Source organism: Anser cygnoides, chromosome 4 (genome assembly GCF_040182565.1).
Source record: "Anser cygnoides isolate HZ-2024a breed goose chromosome 4, Taihu_goose_T2T_genome, whole genome shotgun sequence".
NCBI lineage: Eukaryota > Metazoa > Chordata > Aves > Anseriformes > Anatidae > Anser > Anser cygnoides.
The window spans coordinates 46122721-46135058 of record NC_089876.1 but is presented as its reverse complement, the minus strand read 5'-3'; the positions used below and the strand labels follow the sequence as shown (position 1 = coordinate 46135058).

At 35.8% G+C, this 12338-nt stretch overlaps 1 protein-coding gene across 1 annotated transcript in view; it reads left to right on the top strand.

Annotated features, from left to right (window-relative positions):
• The window catches only part of IQCM (IQ motif containing M), a 116050-nt gene that overhangs the window by 20614 nt on the left and 83098 nt on the right, over positions 1–12338 (top strand). Inside the window, 1 exon segment of the mRNA XM_066996739.1 lies at positions 2450–2520. Coding sequence (XP_066852840.1) covers positions 2450–2520 — 71 coding nt within the window.

Genomic DNA, 12338 nt, shown 5'->3' with positions numbered 1-12338 from the left:
GTATGGCTGCTCACAGGAAACATTTCAGCTGTATCAGTGAGCTTTGGCTGCTTGTTTCCACATATCCTCAAAGGGAGACAAAATTGCAGTTTATGAAACACTTTTCATTTGCTCCTGCTTCCCAAAAGAACAAACCTTAATATAATTACTAATTTTTTTATGTGATGATTTTGCAGGGTTTCCACTACTTAGTATCCCCTTTGCTCCCCCCACTTTTTGTGTGCATGTGGATAGAAAGGAGAAGCGGAATCATAAAACATAAAACAAAAAAGGCCACTAGAAAGCAGAAAAAGCAGGGGAAGGATGGTCATGAGCAAATGGATGTTGTATTGAGGTCTATAATCCTGAATATTTTTGAGTACTTTGAGTTTACTGGCATCTTTGTGACAACAGATTGCAGACAACCCTGCTTTATTGGAAATTTGTCTGTATGCCTGTTGCATTCTCCTATTCTTGTGATTGTATTTGCACCTTCTAATGTGTTTTCTAAGTGAAAATAGTAACATTACCTAGATACTTGAAGGGCACACATTGCAATTGTATATATTTGTTTATTTAAGTGTAGAGACCTGCCTGGAAATAAAAGTGGTACTGTCCCACCTTAATAAGTAGTGCATGAACATGAACCCTTAACTTAAAATTGATGGAAAATCTTGTTTGGAATTTCTCTTTTGCCTTCTCTTACATAAGGCTCTTATGATTCTTCAGAATATCAGGAAAGCTCATTTAGTCTCCCAAAGTCCTTGTGAATTTATTTATGGTTCCAGTGGTGGCACTCCCAAGAAAATTAAATTATAGCTGTACTTCTGATTTCATCTTGTATTACTTTCAGTGTAATCTCTTTTCAACCTGAGTATCTCAAGTAACCACCTTTTCCTTCATACTTAAAATTCAGAAACAATTTAAGATCAGCTTGCTGATCACTCCTGGAGTGTATTATAAAGGAACATGAAAGTTTTAAAACTAAGGTGTATAATCTGGATTTTATTTTTGGAAAGTGTAACGTAGCTCAGTGATAAAGCAGAATTAGGTGCTATGCTTCTGAATGATAACGGTTTCCTTGGTGGCTGTTACAAGATATTGGGATAAGCAAAAGGGTAAGTACCTTTAACACTGATGAAATCTTACAAACCTCAAGATGTAGCTTTTTTTATATATTGGATCCTATATCTTGATATTATGAACATGAATTTGGCTATTAAATAAATAAAAATAAAAATACAATTTTGTATGATAGCATGCCTAAATACCAAACTCAATTGCATACATGAGTTGTGATAGTGATTTTCTTTCCATGAGTTTCCTATTCATCTTTCACAAATACCTGGATCCTTGGTTGCACAGCAGGTCTGGAAAAAACATGCTCAAGTTTTAAAAACACTCGGTGTTGCTATCATCTGTGGCAGTTCCTAATAGGCTCATTTGCGAGCCAGAGCTGAAAATGAGATGTGTTTATCCCATGGAGGCTCCTGTGGTTGTTTGTAATTTCACAACAGTTCTAGAAACTGGCCATGGGAACAAACTTGCTTCCCAGTGTGAGCAAGTTTTCTGTGCCCAGCATTATGCAAAACTAACTATAGTTAAGCAGCTAGGTTAAAACATTTTAGAGAAACATATTTATGTTAGCATATTTATATATTTAATGGAGCCCAAAAGCACAATCTCCCTGACTAAATAAAAATTCAGCGAACAGGTGAATTGTTCTCATGAACACTGAGTAGTTTTCAGTAATTGATTTTTCTGGTAGAATATACTTTTTATTTCTGAAATTATTCACTGTGACAGCTACATACAACATTATTTTAATGGTAAGATAAATGAAACATCTGGAACTGACGGAATTATTCTGCAGAGCAGCCCGTGAACAGATGAGCAGACAGATTGGCATGACTATGAAGAGGCAGAGGCCAGAGGAGCCTGCTCCCACCCACTGAAAAGAGAAGGAAGCTTCACAGAAGTCATTCTTGTCTCACTGATGCCTGTTAAAGTAACAGCTACAGTGTATATGTAGGCAATGCTGCTTGCCCAGACTTTACCAATACAGATAAATTTGTGTTTTCCAGTTCTACTGTAGAAAATATTTGTTTACTTTCATTCTTTGACTTTCATAGTCACAATACCGAGTGACAGCTAATTGCAATCACAATGACAGAAGTCAGTCTGTGAAGAACTAGAATGAAGCTATCTATTTATTTTCTATTATCACAAAGCAGTTTTTAGATAATAATGACTTTTAAGCACATCTTAAAAGGACAGCTATTTTGGAAATTGAAGACTCTTCAATTAGCAGGTTCCCAACCCAAAACCTACTGTTTGTTCAAATGGTTCACTTAGACTTTTAAGTGTTTAAAAACATATTTCAGAGTGATATTTTACACAATATGAAAGTTTAGTTTGTAATGTGATCTTCTAGAAATAGAGACCAGATTATTATTTTATTTTTTTAAAGCAGATCCTTGGATTCACCGAGTGCTTCTCCTAGACCATGCGATATTCCTGGGTTTCAGATCACACACAAAGGTAAAGAGGCATAAATTCCATTGTGGTGCAGAGAGTAGATAATCTATATATATTAGGAGTATTAGGAAAAAAAAATTACCTTTTAGGTTGGTTGTTTTCTTTGTTTCTGAGAGAGGTATTTTCAAAGAACAATCCTCATGATGAGTATTTTCTAATGTTCTGCAAAACCTGAAAATGTTTAAAACAATGATGTTAGACCAATTTAGATTTTTTTTTTTTGTAAATTTCAGGTTTTATTTGTAAATCCAAGTACCTCAGGGACAATACTCTGTATTTATCTCCTAACCCTTTCCCAGTGAACAGGGTTTACTACTTTACACGAAACCTTTGTGCTCTAGCCTTCAAAGCCAAAGTGAAAGATGTCTTACTGTGTTTTGCTGTGTGCCATTACCCATATTTCTTTGTACACATGAGCATGTACTAAGAACTTGTCTGACTGACTGTACTGCTATGAAGTCCCATTCTTGAGCAATTCTGGCATGAGTCAACTCTCTTCTAAACCTCACTTGGATACTCAGATATCTTATCACTGTCAATCCAAACAGTCAAATGGCCTGGCCACAGTCTGCCCCCCAGGGACATAGATACTGGCCTGAAATCTTGACTGATGTTGTGCTGGGTCTATCTGGGATGGAGTTAACTTTCCCTGCAGCAGCCCACACAGTGCTGTGCTCTGCACTCATAGATGTTTTTTCCAGTGTATGGCATGTGGCACTAGTTCTGCTCTGTGATCCTGAAGCCTAATATGTTTCTGTCTGCTTCAGCCTTGGTTCTTTATCTTGACTTTTGGATCCTTGTCCTTCCATCCTACCGTCTGTCCCAGCTGTTTCTTGCCGCCAAACAGCCTGCCTAATAATACCGCGGCAGCCTTCTTTGTTTGGCATCCCCACTTTGCAGGATCGATCTTTTGACCCTCATCTGGGTCTTGCCTTTGCCACTGACTGCTTGAATCCTGACTTTTGCTTTTATTAGCTTGTCACTGGCCTGAGCTGCTGTAGTAGAAGGGCCAGTTGAAAGACTGAACTATTCCTCCATGCAAACTCACTAAAAATAATGTGATAGCAAGAGATTTGCAGTTAAAGTTCCTGATGCAAAATTGTAGACCATTGATTGCAAAATTGCAATACTTTTGAGACCTAAGAAACTTCATCAGTTTCATCTCTTTCAAAGGGCACTGAGAAACAGGTTAAAAGATTTGACTTGTGAAAATAAGACACTCATCTGACCTGAATTTTCCTTGATAAACAGAAACAATAACAAAAATGCGTTTGCCATAAACGCCTCTTAGTGCTTTCACAGACTTAACTGGGCTCTGAATCATATTAGTCACTAAACATTTTCTTAATCTACTGCACTTAAAAGTCCCCAGGCAGTCTGTTGCTAGCAGCAAAATGATCTATCTGCTCTGATCTTCCCCTTTTCTCTGCACTCTAGAGACTTGGTATAAGGAAATGCAAGGCTGTGATAAAAACAATAGATTCTGAAACAATCAAGTATTGAGAATGAGTTAACATCCATGCCTTCTGTTTAGGGCTTTTACACATTTCAAAATCTAAATTTTCATGCAAGCAGACAAAAAAGAGATGATTTAAGGTACTATCAATAGGATACTGCTGTCTCAATAAACAGGGATGTTTAGAGTATATCCACAATGTGTTTTACCAATATTGTTAAAAATGGCAAAGAAAGGCGCTGAAAAGCTTTAGCTGTTTGCTCTTTAGGATTAAATTGCAGTATGGCCACTTGTCTTAAACTCACTCAGCAGCAACCTATGGTTGTCCACCTCCCCAGGTCAGATCAGGAAGAGAGTAGCTCTCAATTACGGTTTGTGTTTTGCTCCTCCCTCTATTACAAGAAGGAAGCAATCTGTTACTGTCTATTCAGCACAGGATTACTTTTCCATCCTAGCTGGCCCAGATCTGCTGGCCGGCAAGACTGGATATCCTGCTCCAACCATTCATGCTGTGCACGTCTACTCTCTGATGAAGAGTAGAAAACTTTATGGTATCAGTGAGAGAGATGAAATGCTACTCAGTGCAACATAAGAATGTGAGACAATCTTGCAAAAAATTCTGGCTGTGCTTTTGAAAGGACACAGTTGTTTTTACTTTCAGATATTGTCATATTTGGTTCTTTGAACTGATATATGTGAGCAAGCCCTAGATGTGTGCAAAATCATTGATTTCGCTATGCGAATGCTTGCAGATTAGATTGCAGTGCAGGGGTCATGAATGAAAAGAGAGAGAAACATAATCTAACAGCGTATTTTAAAACAAAATAGCTAATTATTTTATTGGTATTATTTGTAGATTTATTCTATTGGTAGTGAAAGTTGAGGCTGAGCATCAGCTCAGCTATGTGATGAAGTTTGTTGCACATCTTTATAAGACAGCCCCATAATTATACCCTTGCAATATCTGCCAAAATAGTGATTTCAAATAATATATTTTAAAACTCTATTTAATGTTTTCTAATATTTTTATTGCATACATTTTTAAAAATATTTTTGTTTGGTTTTGTTTACTAAAAGAACACAAACTGCAAGTTAACACCCTTCTTGAGCTAAAAGTGCTTCTTTCCTTAGGTTTAGTGGATTTTGTCATGAAGAACTAGGAACTGATAAATAGTGATGGAAATGGCTAGGAATATAAAAAATATATATTTTTTTCTAATAATTTATTCAGTGATTAGTGCCAATATTCTTCAAACCACATTCAAGCAACTGTCAGACTATCTGAATACCTAAGTCTTCAGTAAAAAACAGTAAATTATTTGATGAAAAATGTCAGGATTCATTCTAAAATGTTTTAAGCAAATGGCATTAGTCCAGCTGTCTTGTAAAGTAAGAGGGCCAGAGCTTTTTCCGTATCTTCTGGGAACAAAAATTGACTAATTTTGTAAATGTTTGTACAGATTTGGTCATATTCCTCTGCGTCTGAGCTGCATATTAAATTGTGAATATAATCATTCCTCTTGTAGAAGAGGCTGATACATTGTTAAGAAAGCTAAATAATTCATTCAATTAAAAATATGAGAAAGAGCTTGAAGACTATAGACAAATATCAGTTCTTGTACATTACCATGTTTGTGTGTATATCACTACATAAAAACACACTTGAACTCCTGACATCTATTGATCCACTTTGCTTACAGATACAGCTTATATGTGTAGTACAGAATTAATATAATCCATTTATTTGTTAATGCCAAATAAGTATCAGCCTACCTTTTTTCAAATAATAAGAAGAGTAATGGTCACTGATGACCTCTGAGCTTATTGATATAGCTCCTTACACTATTTCCATGACCCTGTTAGGGTTCATACTGCCGTCTTGCATGACAGAGAGGCGACATATTTATGTCATTATTTCTTGGTGGCAGTCTTACTCCAGGACTCTGGAGAGATATTCCACAAGCAGAGACAAGGGGAGAGGAATAGAAGTGCTTCTTTTGCTGTCCTCTACCCAACATTGCTAAATAAAGTTCATATAAGTGATAGGTTACAGGGGAACTAGATGGGATTAGGGCCATGTAAACTGCGAAGTAGCCTGATTCTTTTCTTTTGGAGGTCCACTTTGACCTGCAAGAGCCTAAGCAGTTTGCAGGTTGGCCTGTAGTCTGTTTTTCGTTCCTCCTTCTCTCAGCAAAAGTCTGAATTTTTTGAACAGAACTCTGATACTGTCTTCTCTTTTTCTGCTATAAGTTATTCCTCATATATAGATGGTTGAATGCAGAATATTTCTCTTTCAGTGAGCTAGATAGTTAAAGGCTGAGTTAAATCAAGGGTCTAGCTTATCTCCATCAGCCAAAAACAATCCAAGCCAAAGGAACTGATGACAAATATGTGAAAAATCAAACATATTTGATGATAAGGAAATAATGCCAGAAACCTTGCACTGACTTGGTTCATCCTTATTCATGAACAGAGACGAGTCACAATCAAGCATTGGCTTGAACTTAGTTCAGCTTTTTCATTCTGTTGCCCACCTCTATTTCTGTCTTATGGAATAATGATTTTCTAGAAGAATACAAGGAGGAAAGTTGGAATTCAGCTTTTGTCTAGGGGTTGTTTTCTTTGTTTGTTTGGTTGGTTGGTTTTGATTTTGTTGTTGTTGATTTGTTTTTAAGATGCATATGCTCGACAAAGAGAACTTCAAATTCAATAGTTGAAGTTTCTTTTAAGTAGCTGTAAACGGGGCATTGTAATGGAAAAGTGTTGACTGATTTTGATGGGAAGGGCTGGTAACAACATTCATTTTGCCCATTTTTGCAAAACCATGGCTAAAGAAAGACTCGCTGAACATATTAGCAGCACTCTTAGTAATGTGTGAGGTGTTTCAAGACAGCCGGTTAGTTTATACTTAGAAAATGTAATGCTGTGATTGGAACACATGCAAGACCACCTAGTTTTTATGGTTGGACTTGCTCAATAAAGTAATACTGCAGTCTCCATAGCGGTTCATCCTGGATAACAAAGCCTGGTTCAGGTCCTTGACCTTTCTTTTACTGAGTTAAAATAGTGTACTTCTTCCAAGTCACTGTTCATGTATATAGCTGGTAGTCGATAGAAAAAAGAATCTCAGAAGCCATATATATCTAAATTTTTGCCAAACCTATATTTTCCACAAATAGATCCTCTATGAAAAAACACATTAACATTAGCACTTCTGAATGCACTGTTGAAAAATATCTTTTACAGGGAAAGTCATTTTTTCTCTTCTGGCTTAACAGATGACACTAATAAGAAATCTGCTTTCTGAATAAAAGACTTGGTGCAATAAAGGCCAGAAGCTGAAAGGCCAAGTGTTGGATGGTACTGCATTATCTATGACAGCTGAACAGTTTTGAAAATCTGATCTTTAGAGCTGAAGGACTGCCAAAAGATGGAGGCCTTAATATGTGACTTGGGCTCACTTCTACACAGGATTTGTTGCAGAATCATACTGCATCCAAAGTTCACTCATTGTGAAAATATCTTAACCCTCTTTTTCCCCTTTAAAGGGACACTGGCTAGTTGCTGGGCTTCAGCAGCAGCATAAGTCTAGCTCTAATTCTCTTGTGTCACCATTTTAGGTAATCTATAGTCAGTCACACCTAGGTAGAATGGAAAAAAAAATCATTTTTCCAAGGCTGGGGTTCAATTTGAGTCCTCAATATAAATGGGTTTTTAAGAAACAATCAAATTACTCCTGTCTGCTTCGGGCACATTTACCTAATTTTTTCTTATTGTATAAGAGAAATGACCAATTTTTCTGTCAAAAAAAAAAGAAAAAATAGTGTCAGATGAAGATATGTGATCATTTTTAGATTCCATTGTAACTGGCTTTTCAATTATGTGCTCCTAAAATGCTGGGGTTATTGGTAATTAACACTAGAACAAGTATAATTTCAAGCCATCTAGCACAATTTGTGGGTGTTATGTTTTATGATGGCTCACTTCCATCTTATAAGAGGAAATTTGGGAACCAGCTATTTTTCTTGCTTGATTCAACACAGCTAATGGTCATACATCTACCAGAAAAAAAAAAAAAAAAAAAAAAAAAACAACACTTGTTTAATAACATAAAGATACACAGCTGATGGGGCTTTTTCATGGGAAAGCATGTGAAACATTGATTCATTTAATAAAGGAGACTGTTAGCTGGAAATAAATTTTGAAGAAAGGAAAGGAGAAAACCCACCCATAGTGCTGCAAATAAAGAGTGCATTTTCAAATAGAGCTCACATCATGAAATAAAAAGGTGAGGAGATTTCACGTTACAAGACAGAACAATTTGACCTTTATGAAAGATATTCACACGATATATTGCTCAGGCCCTTTGATGTTTTGTTGATACAATCAAAGGCTTTTACGAGCAAATTAGAGGTAGCTTGGTTTTGAGGCCTTTGAAAAAATGAGATCAGTTTGCAGCAGTGATAAAATAGTCTTCTGCTCTCCTGACCAAGGCCGTGGTTGTTTGAACTACGGTCTTTATTCTTTCCTCTTTTTCTTCTGCCCTAGAGTTATTTCTTGTATTTCTGCATTACAGCTTAATAGAAAAGCGTCGCTGATTGGAACAGAGTTTGTTTTGGGGACTACAGCTTTGTATGTATTTCTAAAGGTTTTACAGGCAATCTTTGAGTGCTGCTATATTTTTAGTAGTCCTCTCACATGCCTATTACATACAGGGCTGAACAATAGTAATTACTGCACAAATACCAAGGTCCCAAAGTAGTAGCATTCACTTCAGGGAAGAGCTGCTGTGAAAATAAGAACCCATGGCGACAAGAGAAGGGGAAGGAGGGAAGGAAGACTGCAGTTCAAAGTTTTTTTTCTGAGGGAACATAATTCATTCATGTGTATACAAGATTCTTTTCCCTGTTGTTTGCATTTTCACTGCAATAAAATAGGCCTAAAGAAGTGCCTTGTGGGCGCAAAGTGAGTTTTTTAATGGAAGGGTTTATATGACTGAGGTAAAGAATGGCCATGAAATAGGGTATCACTGGGTGGTTGGAAATGAATTGGATCTGCTACACAAAGGGATGAAGGGGGAAGATTAGCTGGTAGGATCAGGACAGGGTGTTCAACAGAAGACCTACAAGGTGTAGCAGGAGAGATCTGAAGAAGTGTGAATGAAAACACGGTATCTTTTCTGAACTGGAAGTTTTAGGGATGTCTTCCATTAATACATGACAGTACAATTTTAATGAAGGACCCCTAGGATATTAAGATGTGTGCTGGTATAACTTGTGTTTTGTTCACTGAAATTGTAAATCCAGTATTGCTTTGATGAAGGTGGGCCATCGTAGCAGCATAATATTTTCATCATTAGTAAGCACTAGTTGTATGCAATGGAAAACTCTATATTTTTTTTTTTTTGGGGGGGGGGTGTTATAGAACTGTTACAGAACAAGAACTGCTCATTTTATTAAGGCTTTCCTTTTTTTTTTTTTTTTTTTAAGAAATGGAAGTTTTCTTGAGAATATATCACTTTTTAAGGGTTTACTTTGTTTTTGCCAAAAAGCTTTTTTTTTTTTTCTGTCACCTTCAAGTTCTAAAAAGTATTAGTGAAAAAAATAAAGAATGAGAAAAAATCACGTTTCTTTTTCTCCCAAAATGTCAAGAAGTAAAGATGATAGGACATTTGTCATTGATATTTCTCATTCTAACAATTCACATATCGTTCTTTCGTATGTTATGCACTCTAGACCTCAAACAAACTTTTCTAGACCTTTCTGTGTACATGTTATTCTGTGTACATATTCTCAAGCATCTAGAGACAGCTCCAGTGCCTGGTTCAGTAGACCAAATCATCACCAAACTCTGGAATTAGGTGGGGAAAAAAAGGTCAGTGGGCTTTGCAACACCTTTCATTTTAAACAGGATTGCTCTGTAGATCTTCATCATCCCATGGTTAACTAGTGAAGCAAAAGTCATCACACACACACAGACATATGCACAACCTCATTTCCCCCCCAAATTACAAAACCCTATTTGCAAATGCTATATGGGAATCCTAATTATAATTAGATTTCCTCTATTCAGATTGAAGACTCCATTCTTTTCCCTTGGGAGGTGTGGGTAAGCTAACAAAGCAGCTGAACTGGGTGAATAATACTCTGATATTATAGGCACTTGAAAGAAACCTCAGGATTTCTAGTGCACAGAAATAAAGCTGATGAGACCATCATATGATATAAACACTTAATATTCTCCTTAACACAAGCAGGAAATGTGACTAAATTTCAGACGTATTCTTGAATTACTCTGGTTTTCTAAGCACATTTGAAATGTGTTGCTTGTAAACAAACCTTTTCTCTGGGTTGGATAACTGGACAAACACATGCATTCTTGATTCTTCAAAGTAATTACTATTAATTCCTACTCTCATTCTTGATTCCAATGTTTAGGAAGAGTTTAAGGATAATTCCAGCATATCTTCTTCTTTTTTTTTTGACCAAAATGTAAAATGCAGTCTGAATTGTTTATGAATTGAAATATGCTTAGAAAAAAACCAAACACATCTTTAGGTGAAAGTAAATTTATTATTACTCCAGTATGAGCCCACTCAGTTGCAATATATACCAGCTTTGCCACCAGACATTTTTATCAGAGTTTGTGTGAATCAGAGAGCACCATAATAGAAAGTTCAGTGTATTTTTATGGATGTTTATTTCGAATATTTCATGCATGCAGATGTTTTCAACATAAGCTGGCAAAAACATTTTAAATAAAATGTGCAACAATGCAACTACCTTTCCTAAACAAAACAAGGTTGTTCTGTTTGCTTGTTAAGTCAGCTTTAGCAGTTCCTAGAAATGTCATTTATTAAATGTCAGGTTAATTACTTGTAATATCAACCCTGAAAAGCAGACCTTTGTGAGTGCACTTTCAGAAGCTTTTTCTTCCTATTCACAGTCTGTTTGGTACATTTCTGGTGAGCAAATTGATGTTTTCGCAAAGATACTAAACTATTTTCTAAAGATGTATCTTTGTTTAGAGTATAGAAGGATGTTTCATGATACTTTAATGAAAAGAAATGAATATATTCTTAATTTAAATAATGAGGTTTTTAAAACCTGGCTGTGGTATGCAACTGATGAATTCTAGCAAATACCCTGTGTCTGGCAGGGACCAATACTTCTGTGGGAAGAAGGGGTTGGTTTTTTTCTACATCCTTGCCCTTGCTGCTGAACCTGACACAAAAAGTACAATTACTGCAAATTCAATAGGTATTTCTATACTGTGAATCATTACATCTTACATTGGCCACTTGGCACTGAAATTGTGTTACCAGTAGTAGCTGTGATATTAGAAAGAGTAACAGATCTGCTTTTTTTGAGGAAAAGAAGTTAGCAGAAAGAAAATAGTTTTCAGTGTTACTAGTGCTTTGTCTACAATGACACGTCAATCAGTAAAAATGAAATGAAAGCTATGAATCAGTAGGAATATAGGAAATGTACTAAGAACCTCTATACTATCTAGACTAAAAAAAATTTTGCATTAGAAAATTATTGCATTTGAATACTCTTAACAAGCTCTGAAGTAGCTTAAGTATAAATCCACAAGGGAAAATGAAGATGAGCCCTGTCATGGTGCATTAGTTAAATCTAGTTTACATAGATAACCATAAGATAAAAATGCAGCAATCCAAAGGAGCTAGCATAGGTTGAAAGTTGAAACTGGAAGTGGAAAAGGCTGAGACTTGGAGGTGAAAGAGCTTGGGAACAGAAGCAGTAATTTTTGAATTATGGTAGCTGCTGTACCTACGTGGGGGCACAGGTAGTTCCCATTCTGTGAAGTTGCATTGTCCATGTCAAAAAAAGACAAGGAAATGTAATGTATTCAAAAAAATAGACCAAAACCAGAGGCTAAGAAGTCAGACTTCAGTAATGTTTAGGCATGTAAAAATGAAGTCTGAGCCCTGAACATTTTAGGAAATCCTATCAGGTTTTGATTGTTCTATTGATCTGCCTGGAAGTTGAGTTCTTAGGTTGCTCAAAATCCAAGTAGACATCTGAGATTTTGTTTACTTATAAAGTTTGCCTCAAACAAATTATGTGTCAAGGAAAAAAGTTAATTGGCAAGATTAAGTTCAGATTAAGTTTTGAAAATAAAAATAATTTGTAACAAAGAAATCTATTAGTACAATGCATGTTTAAATATTAAAAATTTCTAATGTGATCTTGAATGTTCTTATGTTACCTGAGAATTTAAAAGATATCTTAACTTTATGTTCATTCTGGAATATCTAGTGACTTTCGTGCTGCAATGAAGTTGTATTTAGTGATTCTTGTATGTGTATGTAATCACTTACTATATGTATACATAAATATTT